The sequence below is a fragment of the Dipodomys spectabilis genome, unplaced genomic scaffold (assembly GCF_019054845.1).
Source record: "Dipodomys spectabilis isolate Male_0828 unplaced genomic scaffold, ASM1905484v1 ptg000197l, whole genome shotgun sequence".
NCBI lineage: Eukaryota > Metazoa > Chordata > Mammalia > Rodentia > Heteromyidae > Dipodomys > Dipodomys spectabilis.
Window position 1 is genome coordinate 18,438,231 of NW_024870874.1, and position 19,478 is coordinate 18,457,708.

Below are 19,478 nucleotides of genomic sequence, written 5' to 3' on the forward strand. Positions count from 1 at the left end.
TTCACCCCCTCGGGCCATGTTCTTATGGGCCAAGAAAGACTCAGTTAATCTTGGAGTCTGTCCCCATTAACCAGTTGATGGACATATTCCTCAACCTTCAATGTTCTCAGTGGGGATAGGTGGTCGGGAGGACATTGGGAAATGGTTATACCTGGAAGGTGAGACCAGGTCCATTTTCATCTCTTAAGTACCGATGTTTTCAACCTTGTCTAGGGATGAACTAGAGTTCCTATGGATGACAAGATTACTACCCTGCAGCAAAATGGTTTGGAAATGAAAACAGGTTCACAGGAAAGATGACTGGGACATCTCTTTAATCGGAGGAGTCCTCATCTCTTGATCTAACAAAAGGCAAACATTTCTCCGAACTCTCAGACTCCAAACACACATGCGCCCGCTCTCCCAACATTCAGTTTCAGTCTGAATTGGTATATTGGAAAAGCAGGCACCAAGTAGAGCTGAATTTTCCTGTCTGGATTTCCTATTCCCAATGGATGCTGACTGGGGGTTCCAGAGTTGGCACTGTTTAAGGAGCTACCACTCTGACAAGACTGTCGAGGCCTGGGACCCACTCAGTAGAGAGGGAACCCACAGAGGTATGTTGATTCCAGTGGCTGGCAGCTTAGGAGAGCTGATCGTTAAATGTTTAGGTATACTGTTAGATCAGTGGGTAGCTTGAGTTCACCATGGTTCACATTTACATCACAGAAAGTGACATTTGCTATACAACAAGACTTTGTTAAAATTTTCTGGACAGCCAGGGAGTTTACATAGGATGCTCAGCTATGGGATCAGCTTAGGCAGAGACAAAGATGGGTAAATTGAAAGGATGTCAAGAAAAACTTTGAATTTTATCAGGCACAACTTTGTTCCCCTCCTTGCCCATAGGTTATTTCTTCCCTAGGAAAACATTTATTGGTCAGGTTTTCAGACCTACTGCTGGAAGGACCAATGGGACTTTAAATCTTCTAATTTCTTAGGAGCCATAAACTGTAGACAGAAGAACCAGTAAGTGCTCTGAGCCATAGATTGAATTCTACATGCAATTTAAACACAGCCCAGCCCTGACTCTCTCTAGCTACTCATTGTACAAATGCTTATTCTTTGCAGCTGACTGACGAGTTCATCAAAAGCAGAGACTGCTTTTTATTGTCTATAAATTCTTGATAGTGCCTGGTAAGGAACTGAAGACACAGGCAATTAATAAATATTTAGGTTAGTAATTGAATTGCTTTAAGTTGAATTGGATTGTATTGGTGGCAAGCCAGGGCCTTATTATTAAAGATCAAGCCTTTTGAAATCATTTTTCAACAGGGTGAAAATTGGCCCATTGGCTAGGCAGTGACTGGATTCGACATACTCTTGAGTGCATAATTTATCTTAAGCTCAGGCCAGTAGCTGTACTCAATTCCACTGAGTGCTCGACTGGCGTTCTTCTCCATAATTTTCTAGGGTTCTAGGTCCCTTTTTCAAATGCCTATCATTTGAATCCCTGCTGATGTTCAATTGTATGCCTTGAATAGCCCTGATCTGAATAATCCAAAATAAGTCTGGTCAAGACAACAAGGCAGGTATAACTGTCCACAATGAGAGGGGTTAAAAGCAGAGAGTAATCATCAACTCAGAACCTCCTCACAGAGCGGCACTTCCCACCATGAAGGTTCTATTTTCGGGAAACCTGGAACCAGGAAAATAAAAAGACAAAGCTAGTCTCGTAGCACCATGTCTGCTTCTACAAATGGGTGAGGAGGCAGATGGATGTTGTTTGGAAACCTGTTCATCACCAGACTCTCCTATTATATTATCCCTCCATTGTTACTCTCTTCTGCATTCTCCAACAGCTTCATCAGAAGCCAATCTCCTTTAGTGTCTTGGACAAGAATCTTAAGTTTGCTGGCTGGAGAGTTGCTTCTGAGGAGTTGTTCATCTTCCCTAATCTCCTGGCAGAAGCCTAGCCTATTTCCACTCAGTGTTGCCAGTAGTTATTCACCTGGCAAGGTCAAGATCTCTCTGAGAATCTTCTCTAAGGTCCCAAATACCCAGTGGTAATGGTGGGTGCTTCCCAGGCCAGTGGAGTCCAGATTAGGAGCACCTAATAAGATGTCTATCTCAGTTACATTGACTGTTTCCTTCCTGAGCAGCAGTTCCTATTTATTTATTATCTTTCAGATCCTATCAACTGATCCAGGAAGGAAGATGATTGTTCCATGGGACTCTTCACATACAGACAAACTGCTATCCATAGGGGCTGTGTCAGCTGCTCAGACTCACACAGGAAGTTATTAAGAGAGGGGAAATTGGAATGTAGGTCTGGAAATCTTCTGGTACGTAATGTGTAGCTACATGGTCATGTCTTAGATCTCAGCCACAACCACATCAAACCCTGGCCCCTGTCCTCCTCCACTAGGAATTCATACCAAAAGGTTACCCAAGGGCAGAGAGTGCACATTCTGGGATACAGATGGGTCTCCCCCCAGTGGTGGGCGGGGCAGTCAGCTAGTGATGTCTGAACGGAGCTGACATCTGGAGGTCCAGTACTGTAAATACCTCTGACACATGGGTTCTGCTGTTAATGGGAGAGCTCAAAGGGCCCATTAATTCCATTACTATCATATCAGCCACAAGGGATAATGTTCATTTTCTTCTCCTCCCCATCTCCTCAGTCATTCGGCTCTGAAGACACTAATGTTTCCCAGCCAGGGGAGCATGTCTCTAGCATCCTCAAAGCATCCTCAGGAGCCTGCTCAACCTGCTATAGCTTTAGAGACAAGGGCTGTGGCATTTCTAGGGACTTGAACCCCTTTAATCATTTTATATGGAATTCCAGAATAAACGCTACGTCCATTAGTGAGAACTCTGTCTCATGGTGTGAGTCAGTTCCTATAGACATCTTGCTTCATGGCTTATGATACCCTAGAGGCTAAATCTTTTAAAGCCCAAGTATCAAAGGCTAAGAAGCCTCAGAAAGAATAAGACTCAAGCCTCAAGAAACTCCAGGTTATATTTTGTCTGTACCCCAGCCCTCAAGGTATGAGTTGAATGTGCCCAAAAGTCCAATTTACTTCCATGCTCATTACTAAAAAGTGAGATCGACTTCATACTCCACAGGAGAGCGAAAGTCAGAGCTGGATTGAGCCTGGATCTTGAGGGTCTCAGGCTCCTCCTTCATACCCAAAGCCACAACTACATTGGTCCAGGCATCCTCATTCGGTGAGCAGCTCCAAAGGTAGCTAACTCTACTCCCAAACGCTTCTGACTGAGGCCTCTACTAGACTCCCTCTTGGCCATGTCCCAGTGCTGCCATTTATTGGAATTGCCACTGAAAAGGAGTCAGGGCAGTAGTCACTGGCTTTTCCAGCAGATCACACTTGAACCAAACTAGAATGCATGTGTTGGACAATTTGGAGAGATTTAGGGAGGAGAACTCAGCCAGGTAGGTGGTTAGAGTCCTCAGAAGTTGGGGAGATAACCAGCACATGGGAAAACACGTAGAGCAAACACTAAGTGAAGCCTGTGTTTCCTTAGTGGAAATTTTAGAAGCCTCTCTTATGCCGGTGAAGAAAAGGACTTTTCTTTGTTGAGGCTTCCTGTATTTTGATACTGGTTGTGCTCGATGGGCTGGTGGGGAGAGGAAAGCGGAGTAAGACAGTAAGAAAACAACTCTGTCTGTCTACAGTCTCTCTGTGAGGAGGGAGAGGTAAGGGCATGGCTTCCAAGTGGAGAACGCAGCAGCAGGCCCCCTGCAAGAGCTAGGAACTCAAGCTCCTTACATTACCTCCATGGCCCAGGATTGACTGGGCACATCAAACACTACAGGGCAGGGCTATGAACATTTCTTGGTAGGAATGACCTTCTTCCAAATTATAGTCAGTGATCCTTTTCTTTCTTAATGAAATCACTGCATCTGGGCACTGATAGCTTGTTTATACCAGCAACCTGGGAGGCAAAGATTGGGAAGATCGCAGTTTGAGGCCAATGCAAACCAGAAGTTCACAAGACCCCATCTCAACAGAAATAGGGTGTGGTGGTGTGCATCTGTTATACCAGCTACATGGGAAGCACAAATAGAGGATGACAGTCCATCCTGGCCCAGGCAAAAAGAGAGGCTCTTCTAAAAAATAACCAGAGAAGCTGGGCGCCAGTGGCTCACGCCTGCAATCCTAGCTATTCAGGAAGCTGAGATCTGAGGATCGCGGTTCAAAGCCAGCCCAGGCACGAAAGTCCAGGAGACTCTTATCGTCAATAAACCACTAGAAAAAAAAACTGGAAGTGGCGCTGGGGCTCAAGCAGTAGAGTGTTCACCTTGAGATGAAGCTGAGGGATGGTGCCCAAGCCCAGAGTTCAAGCCCTACAACTGACAAAAAAAAAGAAAACAGAGAAAAAAAGAATTTCAGGTATGGCTTAAATAGTAGATTACCTACCTAAGCAGATGTGAAGCATTGATTCAAAACCCAGAATTACCAAAATAAAAGAAAATACAAAGGAGAACCACTACTGCCTTCAAGCTTTGTCTGAATACTTTTCCCCAAAGAAGGCCCAAAGTATCAAACACCAAAACGCTATATCACGCTTCCTGCCCTCGTCCTTCTCCACTTGTCCCCTCCCATTCCAGAAAGAGATGTTGGAAGGACACTCTAGAGATTCTTGGCCTTTTTAGTTCTTGGTTTTATATTTTGTTCAAATCTGGCTTAGCCAAAGGAGTCATAGGGAAGGCAAGAAGATGTTTTCCAGCCCTGTTTTGACCAGGGGGATGTTTCCAAAAGAACTGAAAGCATTTATCTGTCATCTTCCCCAGCAAGGCATCTTGGCACTAAGCACTTAAGAAAAAAGAGGAATCAGAACCAGCATGGAGAGATGACAGAGGCAGAAATAAAAGGCCTCATTTCAGCCTCCCACATTTACATCCCACCCACCAGGACACTTTCCAGAGTCACTTCAGGCCTGCTCAACCCAGGAAGCTTGCAGCATGCCCAGCTCTACCCAGTACTTATTAGCATAGTTCCAAAGGCAGGGAGCAAGGCAGTAGAAGGGTCTAGCTCAGGAACAGCATGAAGAGTTGTGGACTGAAAAAGTATATGACAAAGAGTGAGTCTCTAGTCTCAGATTCCTCCTGCTCACACACCATGAGATATGGTATGTAAGACATGGGGGCCAAGTTCCCAGATCCCTGGAGTATCATGCTCTTTTACATCCATGGGGAAATAAGCAATGAAAGTCAATGTCAGCATCTGTTCACCAGCTATGCTATTCCAACCCAAGCTCTCTGGGCTCAGAAGGGTAAGGGAATGGGAGGATATGAGCGTCGATGAGAGGGGTCAGAAAAACAAGTACCAGCTGCAGGACAGTCCCTAAGATGGTCGGAAATGAAGGTCCTAATTACATTCCTCCATTGGTGATGACCTGGGGTCACCACACACCAGCAATTATTTACTCTGGCAAAGTGATTAGGGAATTGGGACCAGGGAATTGATATGTGTTGGGGAAGAGGCATGTGGGTTCTGAAGATGAGGCTGGTGGTGGGAAAGATCCTCCTTTTGCATTTGTCTCCTCCCGATTAGGGTCATCACAAACATCAATCAGTCAGAGAGCTGGGCACCACTTTCTATGTTTTCATTATGGAAAACCTGGAACCCCCAAAATGACATGAGAGAAAGGAGAACGAAAGAGGGGGAGAGAGACTGAGGGAAAAAGGAAGAGAGAGAGAAAAAACGAGTAAGAGAGAAAGAGGAGAAGGGTGGGGACTGAAGAAACAATTGCTCAGCAACAGCTATGTAAAGGGTTAAAATGGTGAAGTTCACAATAGAGTTTGGTATTGGTAACCCGGTGTTGTATAGACATTTATCTGAATTAGGGAAGGGCAGGGGAACAACAGGATGGTGAGACAAAGGTCAAGGGGGACCAATGCAACAGCGATACTCACATGACAGTATGTTGGAAATGATCTGTACCACTTGGGAGGGGGGTTGGAGGGAAGAGAAAGGAGGAGAAAATTGAGGGAGGTGGTAACAAGTCTGACAAGAAATGTACTTATTACCTTACTTGTGTAACTGTAACCCCTCTGGACATCACCTTGACAATTAAAAAAATTTAAATGGTAAAAGTTTCAACACGCTGGCTTTTCCTCCAGGGATGAAAATAGAGTACTTAGTTAAGAATGAGACAGCAGGAATAATAGGGGACACTAGAGTGGTAATGCAAGCCCTAAGCAAGGACAGAGACACTGAGGCAGAGGACTATGGGCATGGCCCCTGAACCAGGAGCATTCTAAAGGAACTTGCTAGAAAGGCCACTTTTCAGCACTACTCCAACTCTGCTGACTCAGGAACTTTGGGTAATCTCAGTGGGTAAAAGGCCCCCGGGATAATTCCAATTCATGTTCAAGCCTAAGGCCCAATCTGTAGGAAAGAGACCTCCAGAATTCCATCCTATCCTTTGCCCTCTATGAGTGTTCAAGTGCTGACGCCTGGCATCACTTTCATTAGTACCCAGTGATATTATCTTTGATATGCCATTGACAGAAATGACATCTGAGCATGATTTACTCAGAAACAGGAGAATAAGGTTTGCTCCCAGTACTGAGCAGGCCCTGGTTTCCTGTAGACATGGTAGCTACTTGCTGAGTGCTTATCACCTCATACCCCTGCTCACAGGAATGGTAACAGCATGGATACCATAGGTGAAGTCCAGGAAACAGATGAACTTTCAATACCAACTGTGTGCCAGGCACTGTCCTAGTCTACTTTGTATATAGTATCACAATTAATCTTCATAATGATGATCCAATTGTATACATAAGAAGACACCTATGGAGGTTGGGGATATGGCTTGGTGGTAGAGCACTTACCTCCACATGGTAGCATGTGGAGGCCCTGGACTTAATTGGAAGGAAGGAAGGGAGGGAGGGAGGGAGGGAGGGAGGGAGGGAGGGAGGAAGGAAGGAAGGAAGGAAGGAAGGAAGGAAGGAAGGAAGGAAGGAAGGAAGGAAGGAAGGAAGGAAGGAAGGAAGGAAGGAAGGAAGGAAGGGAAGGGAAGGAAAGAGAAACTCATAGAGACACAGAGAGGGGAGGGGAAGAGAGGGGGAAGAATTTTAAGAGGTGAAGTAATTTGATCAATGCTACACAATGACTAAGTCCCATCCCAACGTTTTTGTTCTTGCCATTATGTTCAGTGCCTTTTCCTCCTATGTTAAAGCAATAACTAAGCTGCCTCATTACATGGAGAGATTGGGAGAGAAAGATGTAGGGTTCTCCTACTGCACTGTTGGTGGGAATGTAAACTTGTTCAACCACTTTGGAAAGTAGTATGGAGGTTCCTCAAAAGACTCCAATTAGAGCTCCCCTATGACCCAGCAATCCCACTTTTGGGCATTTACCCAAATGATCACAAACAAGACCATACTAAAGCTTCCAGCACAACTATATTTATTGCAGCATTATTTACCATAGCTAAGATATGGAACCAACCCAGATGCCCCTCAGTAGATGAGTGAATCAAGAAAATGTGGTATGTGTGTGTGTGTGTGTGTGTTTGTGTGTGTGTGTGTGTGTGTGTGTATAATGGAATTCTATGCCTCCATTAGAAAGAATGAAATTGTTTATTTGTTAGGAAATGGAAAGACTTGGAACAAATATTAAATGAAGTAAGCCAGGCCCAAAGAAACATAGGTCCCATGGTTTCCCTTATTTGCAATAACTAGTACATGTCTAGGACAAGCAGAAAAGGTCAAAAGCTATGTACATATGACCATATAAGATGATGTTAAGTGAAATGAACCCCAAGACAGGGACATAAGTGCTTTTTTTCTTTCTTTGTATTGTTTTTAATGTACTTATAATGTACTATGTGATTTTTTTTGTTTCTTTTGTGTTTTCTTTCCCCACAGTATAACCCCTGTTTTCACTGTATTTGATTTCAGTGCCCTGCATCTTGTATATATAATTTTTTAATTTTGGGAAGGGAAGGAAAAAAACAAAATGCTTAAATAGGGATACAGGCTGACCCATTGTAACCATGAGATGTACAAGACACTATGTTGAAAACGAACTTTACAACTTGTGGAGGGGAGGGAGGGAGGAGTTTGGGAGGTGGGGAGGGAAGGGATGGTAGGGGAAAAACAAAGGAGGAGGTCACAATGTTCCATAGGAAATGTACTCATTACCTTACTCATGTAACTGTAACCCCTCTGTCCACTATTTTTAAAATAAAAAATGTTCAAAATAAAAAAGAAAGATGTAAGGTTCTGTGGGGGACATTAGCTTGTTTTACTAGAAGCCAGGTTGGAAATAGCTGAGTAGAAGGAGGTACAGAGGGCATATAGAAATGAGCGGGTTATGGGCTAAACTGTATCTGGCCTCTGCTCTCAAATCATGTGTGTGGATCCCCGCGAGGACCCAGGGCTGTGACCATATTTTTGGAGACGGTCTGTAAAGAGGTAATTAAGTTAAATGACATTATTAGGGTGGACCCTAGCCTTAGAACACTGATGTCTTCATAAGAAGAGGATATAAGGACACACCCACAGAGAAAAGGCCACATGAAGACAGAGAAGATGGCCATCTACACGCCAAAGAGAGGCTTAGGAGACACAGCCCTGTCCATGCCTGCACCTTGGACTTCTAGCCTCCACAATTGCCAGCCAATCCATGTCTGTGGCTTTCGCCACCTGGTCCTTGGTACTTCGCTACAGCAGCCTGAACAGACACATATGGACCTCTCCTTCCTCCATTACCCATAGTCCCTTCTTGTGCCCACTGGCTAACAGCAGTAGCTCAGAGCATCCTTGCTCTGGCTGGACTGTGGAAGTAGTCAGACCTCAAGCAGAATGGCAGCTTTGAGAGAGCATGCCAGCTGCCTGCCTGAGGATGCCTGCTATCCCCAGCCTCACTGGCTCTGTCTGCTCAGGCAAGGCAGGTACCCGGGGCCTGCACAGAACTGTTCCACTGTCTGCCTCTTTCCTGGCAGGTGTCTGATGAGAGCCTGAAGCCTGTGGAAGGAGAACTATAGAGCGGAAACAAAACACCTCTTTACAGGGAACAGGTTTACCTTCAGGGGCTGCAGGGGCATTTGGCTCTCAGGATGGTACAAGGAGGCAGGTGGTAGCTGTGCGGCAAAGCAGAAAATAGTGAGAAGGGTGGAAGGGTCAGCCCACATCGAAGCTGTATAGGTCTCTCTCTCTCTCTCTCTCTCTCTCTCTCTCTCTCTCTCTCTCTCTCATATACACACACAGAGAGACCTATACAGCTGTATATGAGACAGACAGAGAGAGAGAGAGAGAGACAGAGAGAGAGACTGTTCACATTTATACCTGGAGGCATGCCAAATCCCAATGCACTTATACACACACACACACACACGCACGCACACACACACGCATGCACGCACGCACACACATGCACGCACACACGCACACATGCACACGTGCCCATGCCAGGTGACACACACACAAGCACGTGCCTGCACGTGTGTTGGGAACCCCAGAGTATGTTTGCTGAGTGATCATGCTCCTTGGAGAATCCCCACTATGAATTCCCCCACACCCTCCCTTTCTGGGCTTCAAAACTGCATCAAGCATGCAGATGTGAAGAGAGTCAGACAACCAGAGAGGCTGCCAAGATGGTTCATGAGGCCTAGGGAAGAGGGGGCGAGATGTCACCCAGATGGCATACAGGCAGCCCCCCAGGAGGCCCTCTGCAACCCTGTTGAGACACACCCATTCACCTGCGCCTCCCAGAAGACCTGGGGAAAGGGAAGGTAGGGGCGCATGTGGAGTTGTAGAGGTGAATGAAGAAAGGTAAGGCTGCCTCTCCTCTGTCAGGGTTGCCAGGAGGCTGTGGGGAGATAAACCTGTCTGAATTTCTATATTGTAGATGTGTTTAGAAATTCCTACTTGCCTCTTCTCTCTTCTCTTTGAGATCTCTCTGAGCTCCAGCTCAACCAGTTTCCTCTGAAGAGGCTAGTAGAGGTGCAGAACTAAGCCAAAATGACCAGAGGGGCTAATCAACTGGGTCTGGACAGTGATGAGATTAAAGTCAGTGACAAATTTTATTACAGAGCTGTAACCGTGCCCAGATAAGTGTGTGACGAGACGATAACAACTCAGCTGTGAGCTAGCAAAGCCGCTGGGAGCCTTTAACAGACTGAGCCCCATGATGGGCCAAGAAGAGAAAAGGGGAGGGGAAGAGGCTGAGGAGGAGTTGATGGATCAATCAATCAGAGGCTGGGGACAGCAGGACCCTCTACTCCTGCCCAAGGACTCCACTGCTCAGCAGCCCTGGGAGGCCTTACACAACACTGGCTCACTCATATCCCTGAAGAGAGAGAAAAAAGTTACCTTGTGTGTCTGTAGCTCCCAGGCACAATTTTTGCCTTGTGAAACCTCATCACCTTTCAGATCTTCTAAACTGTTCTGCTTATGTTGGACCCTGCCTGCCGTATCACATAAACACAGGAATCTAAAGCCTTTTCTAGCCAGGTTAACATTGGCCCATGCCTGTAATCCTAGCTAGCTAGGAGGCTGAGGGCTGAGGATCATGGTTCAAAGTCAGCCTAGGCAGGAAAGTCTATGAAACTCTTACCTACAATTAACCAGCAAAAGCTAGACATGGAGCTGTGTCCCAAGTGGTAGAGCACCAGCCTTGAGTTGAAAGGCTGAGGAATAGTGCTCAAGCTCTGAGTTCAAGCCCCAGAGCTGGTATAAACAAACAAACAAACAAATAAATAAATCTTTTTCTGTGATACCCAAATGGGTACCTTGTTTATTTTAATTTCAAGTGTATAAAAGAGTCACAAAAGCAACATCTAAGCATTGGCCTACAACATGCATATAAAATCCCTCATGTTAATATCTTACAAACCATGGAACAATTATTAAATCAAATTAACATTGTACTATTTATTAAACCTTCAGTGTTCACTTGGATTTTATCAGTGTCCCATTAATGCCCTCTTTCAGATCCAAGAATCAATCAGAGACCCCCACATTTCACAGAGTGTGCTTTATAACTTGATATCTTTCTAGCCACTTAAAAGTGTTTCTTACTAAGAAAATTAATTACAATTTCAGCAGAAACCATAGTCATCTATACTTTAAGATCTAAAGCACTTCCCTAGTCCTACCTGTCAACCTCCTCTCGTGATGCAATGAGAACTACTGAGAATAACAGAACAAATGACTTGTGATGTAGTCTAGTGGCATTCCATGCTGACAGAGTCTGTGGATAAAATGATGAATATCAAGATAAAATGGTACCCCTCCCTGTAGAACCTGAAAGCGATCTCCAGAGATAAATAAGTCCTAATCCCTGGAACCTGTGGTTGCCTTGTATGTTACCTGTAGAATCAAAGAGACTTTGCAGGTATAATTAATAAAGGAGAGATTATGCTGGATTATCTTCCTAGGTCCCAAATGCAATCACAGGTATTCTAGTAAGTGGATAGGAGAGGGGAGTCTTATCACACAGAGAAGGCATTGTGAAAACAGACCAGAGACACTGGCCTTCGAGATGAAAGACTGTAAGCCAAATAATGCAGTTCTAGAAACAAAATGGCAAGGAAGTGAATTCTGCTCTAGAATCCCTGGAGGGATTATGGTCTTACAGATATCTTGGTTTCTGCCAAGTAAAACCCATTTTGGACTTCTGAATTCTAGAACTAGAAGAAAATAAATTTGTGTCATTTGAAGCCACCAATTTGTGGCAATTTGTTATAGAAGTCGCTGGAAACTAATACATCCTATAATGTAGACGGGGAGTTCTCAAAAACTAGTATGTCCAGGTCCATCTCGCTCTACAACCCACTATACCATGTGGTCTGAAAATGAAAGCTGCTCTCAGATCCTTTTGAGTGAAGATTTGAAAACACTGATTGAAAACACTGTGTGATTGATCTAATTCATATTTGGAAGTATCTATGAAAGCCAAATGCACTCTATGACCCAGCAATTTCACTCTTAGATGTATTTCCAGTAGAAATGTGAACATTTGTGGACACCAAAAGACTTACCCAAGGGTGTCAAGAGCAGTAGTGTTCCTAGAAGGTAAACACTGCGAACCATTAAAATGCTCATCAAAGGGCTGGGATGTGGCTCAGTGACAAAGCATATGCTTAGCAAGTGAAATGTCCTGGGTTTGATCCCAAGTATAGAAAAGACAAACAAAACAAAACAGTGGATTCAAATGCTTATCAATCAACAAAATGGAAAATGTTCATTTGTGTCTATCCACACACAGGAATTCTATACTCACTTGCAGTAACACAGACCACACTCACAATCAAAGTAGAGAAAGAGACAGGAGACACTGGGGGCCATTTCCCACATGGTGTTTTGTGGGTCAAGTCCAAAGCCAATGAAGCTAGTGTGTGCAATGAGAAAATGACAGAACGGTAGCTTAGCTGCCCCCATGAGAGCGAGGACTAGACTTTAGGAGGTGTAAGGAGGACTTGAAACTGAAGTGCTCTGTCTATTGATCTGGGTCAAAGCTTACCTCATAGAGGAATTGAGCATGGGAAAAGTCAGAAAAAAGGGTACACTCAGGACATGCCACTTTCCTATATGAGTACATTGATGTAGTCAAAAGATACTCAAGAAACTCAAGTTTGGAACTGGTCTTTTCCCAAGCCAGTTCTTTCCCACTCCCGACGCTGTGTATAATGGAGAACTGGGCTACCACCTCACAGGACAAGCACAGCAAACAAGACTTGCCTATTACCATAATTACATCTCCGCGAACGTGCAAAGCTCTCATTTTCCCTTTATGTCTGTAATGTTGTGGGGACACGGGATGCAATTACAGCCCTGAAATATGCAGCTTTGGAAGCGTAAACACATACATCGACAGAAGCCTAGGTGAAGCATGTACATTACACGGCATGACCAAACCGGAGAGTAAGTACGACCTCCACACAGCCCCTACCACCCAGCCTGGAGGCTCCCTGACCCTCTGGGTGAACATATCATGGGAACAAAAGCTAGAACAATTCTGGAGAGAAATTCCTCTGAGGAGACAGTTTTCTGGGATCAAGCTTCTAATTAAAAACTTGTGGGGAAAAGCACAAGGTTAAAAAAAAAAAAGTAGTAGCTATTGTTGTATTTAGCCCCAGCAACTTTTTTTGTTGTTTCTAATGGGGGGAAAGTCCCCCCTCCCCCTTTTTTATTGTAACTTCAACCTCCTTGGCCATAATCCATCATTCAAGGAAGCTGGAAGCAAATTGAATGGCAACAAATGTGACATGGAATGATTCTATTTCCTTGGCAAGACAGAGAGGAATGCCAGACAAAGACCAGTGAGCAATAAGCAGGCCAGAGCTGATTTGATTTTGTGGAGTATTTCAAAATGTGAAGCACATTGGGGTGCTCAGGATGTCCCAGGAAGAAGATGGATGGGGTCTACTCCTGAGGTTCTGAGTATTGCTTATTCCCCTAGGGTGTTTTCAGTTCTGATTCTCCCTCTCCCAAACACTCTTATTATTGGACAGGCAGCATGTCAGCAAGTCGGGACTAATTTCAACCCCAGCTCAAAAAAGCACAGATCAGAAGACAAATCTACAGGGGATGGAGAGTCGGGGTAGGGCAAGAGCCTGGTCTCAAGCAGAGAGGTTCTTCTACACCTACTGAGCGTAAACTTGCAAAAACAAGTGGAAATAATTTTTAAATAATCTGCTGATCACGATGGTGTGTATTATATTCTACCTTTGAGAAGTTCAGATCATTGGAGCTGACTGAATTGCCGCATTATCTGATTTCCAAATTCACATCTGTACCAAAAGAAAAGTGCTTCCACACCCGCTCCTTCTGTTTCTCCTTTCCTCCCCACAATCAAATTAGCCATCGATCTGCAATCCATCCACCTTTCTAGCTGCAATAACGGACGTCAGTGGATTATGAGCCCGGTGTCTCGTGAGCACAGTGTCTCAGGTTCAGTCATGGAGTTGGCAGGATGCAAGTCAGTGCGCACACAAACACTCCCATCTAAAGTCCATACGCGAGAATTATGAAAACGGCACCAAAGGCAAGGGTTCCTACGCTGTGCATAATTCAGATGCAACACGAAGAATTCATAACTTGTCCAGATATCTTCAAACAAAAAGAGATGCATGGAAAAAAAATTAGCCAGGTGCCTTCCATCTCTGCTGGGATGCCATCAAGCCTACTTCTCAAGTGGAGTGACAGAGTCACAGACTTCTCAGAGCTTCAGACGTCAAGGGACCCAGGGGTGTGATTTTCACCAGGCAACCGAGGGCAGCTGGAATCGCTACCAGCTGAGGAGTGAGGCTGAGGCTGTCACTGCAGAAAAGTAGCACCTCAACTCAAATTTACATGTGTGTGCGTGCACACACACATGTGTGCATGCTGCAGAAAAGTAGCACCTCAACTCAAATTTACATGTGTGTGCGTGCACACACATGTGTGCACCCAGGCTCTCTGCGCCTCAAGTTCTCTCCTATTCCCCCATTCTGTGTTACTCACTGTAAGGATGAATTTAGTTTATGGAGTAAAAGAGAGACGCGAAGGACAGGTGGGCAGAAGAAAATTTGGAATTTAAACATTTCCGGAAAGAGTCGCCACACCATTCTCTTGTGAGCTCTTCGTCCGCTCTCCTCATCGAACTCCCTCCTTGTAATAATGCTGACCAAACAGACAAAAGCCACCAGGGAAGCAGAAATACATAATAGGCTCCAAAAATAATAAAGATGAAGACGATTGCAAGAAACGTCTTGGATATATTAGAGAAAAGAGAATGTGATGGAAATTTTCGACTTTATATTTTGATAAGATTCAATGAGATTTCTGTTTGAAAAAAAAAATCAAAGTAAACAGTATCTAGAGCAGAGGTTAACAAACCTTCCCATTAAGAGGCTATAGAGTTAATATTAACAGCTTTAGGGTCACACGGTCTCTCTCGCAAGAAGCAATATGCAAACAACATGCAGATGATATGCAAATGTAAGTAGGAGCAGATCTGGTCTTAAGCTAATTCGGTCTTTTGGGGGGGGGACTACAGTCAGGTGAGGTAGTGTGAATGGCTGAAGTTACCACCTCTCTGAAAGTAGCAAGTAGCAGAAAGCATATTATAAAAAAGAAAAAGTAATAACACATTTGGAAATTTCCCTAGAAATCAGATGACTATGGGAAAAAAAGCAGATGAGACTTGGATGACAAAACTAAGAGACATGATGTGTACCCACAGAATTCTCCAAGGAGGACACATTACAGAGCAAAAGCACTCATGTGGAGATGGTAGTAACAAAGACCTTCCTGCATGGAAAACTTGAGACTGTAGAATGAAAGAACATAGTTGAATACAATGCCAATGAAATTAAGTCAGCTCACATACAAATCCTGACATCTAGAGAAGATTTGAGAAACTTTCAGATAGCGAAAAGGCCAAGATCATCTATAGAAGCATTAAAGCCCAACCAGCCTCAGGCTCTCTCCTACAGTCACTGTTCAGAGACAATGAAGTAATTCCCATAACCCTGAGGAAAAAAATACTCAGGCAAGCTTTCATTTGCACATAAGGTCAATGGAATGACACTCTTAGACATCCAAGAGCTTACAAATTACATTACCAGCATTCTCTTCGTAGGAAAACAAATGTCTTCATGAGAACACTGAACTCCTGAGAGACAAGTAAATATGAAGAATCTACAGGTAGGGATTTGCAAGGTAATAGACCCATGAGCACGGAGAACCTGACAGAGTTATTTAAACACTTAGTGTAATTTTGATTACAAACAGTAGAAATGTCAGAAACAATATTTGAAATGGATGAATGAATGTTGAAATTATCATAATGTAAAACTATTACGTTGCATTTTAAAGCCCAAACCATATTAATAATCATTAGAAAGCAGAGTGAGAAAAGGGGAAAAAAATTATAGTGTTTAATCCTTAACTTAGATGCTTAGAAAATATGGGTTTAAACATGTTGTCAAAAACAGAAGAGTAACTACTATTAAGTTAAAATGGAATAAAATAAATGCTTTTCAAGTAATCATAGACAGAAATCATTCATAATGCAATCAATCCATCTAACTGAAATTAATAGGAAATTAGAAGTAAGCAGGAGGTAAATACACCAGAAAGAAAATCAACAGATGAATGCACAGTGGAATATCAAGCTGCCCTTAAAAAGCACAGGATTGAAGGAACTTTGGTCACATGAGAAAATGTTCACAATGAAAAGTAGAGGGACAAAAGAATACATTCATATATGTGGAAACTCACATTTATAGGGGAAAGGTATAGAAATACCTTCAAACATCAATAATAATTTTTGAAGATGATAGAATTTCAAGTGATTTTTTTTCTTATTTATTCTCTTTCTCAATTTTCCACAAATAGTATACATGCTATAATTTTTAAAGCAATCAGCATTTTAAAAAACACAAAAAAAAACCTTTTAGGGTAGCATGCAATCAAGCTGATTATTCTACCATGGAGGTGAAAAGTCATGAAAAGAAATTGGTTGATATTTGCCACAGGTTAGATTCAGGAAGTCAGTTGGTTAAAACCTGGATTTCCCATCTTTTTCAGCAAGCCCTTACGCCCTCAGGTCTCTCAGGAAAAAAAAATACACCAGGAAATTTATAATTTCCATATTAGTTGCTATGTGCTCTGTGCAGTGTGCTCTACTACAAAACAACTCAAAGACATAGGCACTACAGTCCCATTTTACAGGTGACAAAACTGTGATTAGAGACGATAAGAAATTTGCTTGGGGTCAACTGGTTGCAAAGGAACACTGGGGATTTGACTCTAGGTGGCCTGTGGTCAACACATTTATATCCTCTTGCTTTTCTTCCTGGACCTCATTGCCGTTATTTCTTTTCACGTGTTCTTTCTTTGCCACAGCTTAGGGAATCACAACTGTGAAGGTTGCTATCTCGTGTATTCAGCTGGACCATAAATATAAAAGCCTCACATTCTCACAATGAGACAGTCTGCAAGCTACACCAGCCACAAGTAAACATGCCACCCCTGTCCCTTCTGGTCTAGTTTCAATGGATAAAACAGACCTAAAGCCATGACAATTCCACCCACCCCTACTTCCTTCCCTCACCTAAACACAGAGTGGGGCCCCAGAAGCCTGTCCAATATACTCCAGAGTCTAAACACTTCTCCTCAGAGGCCCAACTCCAGCAAAAGAAATCTGTGCTGCCTGTCAGCAAAAATGAATAAAATCCCTACCTTTGCTGAAAGGCAGGGGAGGGGGGCTGGGAGTTACCTCTGAATTGCAATGTTACTAGGACACAGTTTGCTGTAATAATACCAATTAACATTTCTCCCACTTAATAGTTTCTAGTACAGGATAAAAATAGCAATACACGTGGTACTGAGGTGCAAAAAATAACAATGGGAATGTGCTCTGGAAGAGCCTTGCTCTTGTCGTACCTGGAGAGGATGGTAAGTAAGCAGGAGGACCATGGAAGATCTAGAAGGGGACTGCAGAGAACCTTCTAGAAAGTAAGGGGCTTTTGTTGTTGTTGTTGTCATGCTCCTTTTATAATCCTGATTCATCAGAGGAGCCAAGAAGAGGATACCTGAGGCACAGTGAAATGACATTGGAGTTGGGGGTGCCAGGGTTTGATTATTGGTTCCCTCACTGAAGCAAGTTCTGTGACCTGCTTATCAGTAACCTCTAAAAGCTGTACTCTGTACCTGCAAGGTGAGACTCAGCAGCTGCTCACAGGAGGGCGTGCCATTTTAATTCAGTAACATCGGAAAGGTCTTTGTAAACTGAAACTGCCATTTAAATGTGCCAGTAGGATCTTAGGTATCTGGTAGCAGAAATGACATGAGTGGCATTTGCCAACCTAAACTATATGATTATACAAGTGAATGGTACCATAAGTTAGTCCCCTCCCACAACCGGATTAGCAGTATCCCAGTGGCACAGGGTCAAGGTCAGCAGGCTCTCTTTTCCTGACCTGGTACACGTATGTTCAAGGATGTTTCAAGGACAAAAGTGGCCAGTCCAGAAGCTCATTTTCTCCATAGTTCTGAGACTCAGCTAGGAGAGAGGATGCTCAATCACACTCAAGAATTTCCTGCACGGTGGCTTGACTTCAACAGCCATGAATGAGGGCTGACCTAGACCCAGGTCCCATAGCCCATGAGGGTACAATGGGAAACACTGGAAAGTCCTTCCTTTATCTATCCCCTTACTCATACATATTCCCATTCTTTGTCCTAGCCCTAATAAGACAGCACACAGACCTTCTACAGACCATTTGTGATGTAGTAGGGACCACCCACAAGACCTGGGTGGTGGTCTTCCAGTTATGTTACACAGAGGTTTTTAGTTTCCTGAAGTGTGAGAACATGGAACACCTCTACTCCTCTACCTGTTTCCTCTGCCTGAAATGAATTTTATCAGGTCAATGTTGGATTTTCAGGTAAGTTTTACATGAAGGAGAGGTCCTTTCTCTCAAAAGTCTCACAATATTTGTTCTTAAGGGTTGTGAGAGTCATGATTGGGGTTCAGAGAAAAAGGACCTTGCTCCAAAGTCAACTTCACCCACCCAAATAATGACCTTGTTTCCTTAATGTGAAAACATTGTCTGGTAATACCATCCAGAACTTCTCTAGATAGATTCCTTATGCCTGAGTACAATGAATTCCCTGATTCACGAAAACTAAAACAAAAACAAAAACCTTCCTACTTCTGTCATGCACAGTGTTCCCAGGATCATGGGGACTGGGACTGTCAGCTTAGGCCACAGGAATCCAAATGAGCAAAGCATTATCCGGAAGTTGGAAGGGGATGCAGGCAAGAGAGTAGCAGAAAGACCCAGAGGAGACAATTCCTTCCTATGGAACTAGAGAAAGATTCTGGAAAGATTCTCATAAAAACCATCCATCTCCTGCTTTGGGAATTCACAGATTTGGAAAAAGAGAAGGCCAGAGGAATAGAATCGCCATCTTGGAGCCAGAGAACGTGACGTCAAAGAGGTTAGATAGTGCCTTGGATACAGGGGGCCTCTGTGCAAAGTCATCTTAATGAAGGAAATATCGCAAGGTTAGCACATCACAAACACTCAATCTAGCTTCTCTCCTTCAGAGATGCAACAGTTTGAAGTCATCAACCTATTAATAGGCAGGGTGGGGTCATGGATCACTGTGTGGCTATGAAAGCAACAACAAGCAGAATGCAAGAGGAGAGCCAGCTTCAGTCAGGGACAGTTATGACGGAAAAGGGAGAACTGGAATTTCTGAGAGGCTGTAGTTCTTGGGTAGACTCCATGGACAGATACCTCCTCATCTCAGCCCAACGGGATATGATGGGTACAACAATAGCATCTGTTGCCACAGCATGCATTCAGATCCTACCTCTACAGCCTTAACCATTTGGCCTTGCATGAGCTATTGAACTTCACTTAGCCATAGTGAGCTCAAGTGTTTGTGGAATAGCAAATAGGTCTACTTTTCAAGGATGTTCTGAGCATTAAATATTTGAGTCACCAAGAGCAATACCCAT

The 19,478-nt window shown here is 43.7% G+C and overlaps 1 protein-coding gene across 6 annotated transcripts in view; it reads right to left on the reverse strand.

Moving 5' to 3' along the window:
* Nucleotides 1-19,478, reverse strand: part of Plxna4 (plexin A4) — a 353,917-nt gene that overhangs the window by 299,481 nt on the left and 34,958 nt on the right. Inside the window, exon 3 of one of the 6 annotated variants that reach the window (XM_042695996.1) lies at nt 152-180. The exons of the other annotated variants lie outside the window; for them this stretch is intronic. Within the exon in view, the coding sequence (XP_042551930.1) occupies nt 152-180 (29 nt within the window). The remainder of the gene's footprint in view (nt 1-151; nt 181-19,478) is intronic. 6 annotated transcript variants of the gene reach the window in all.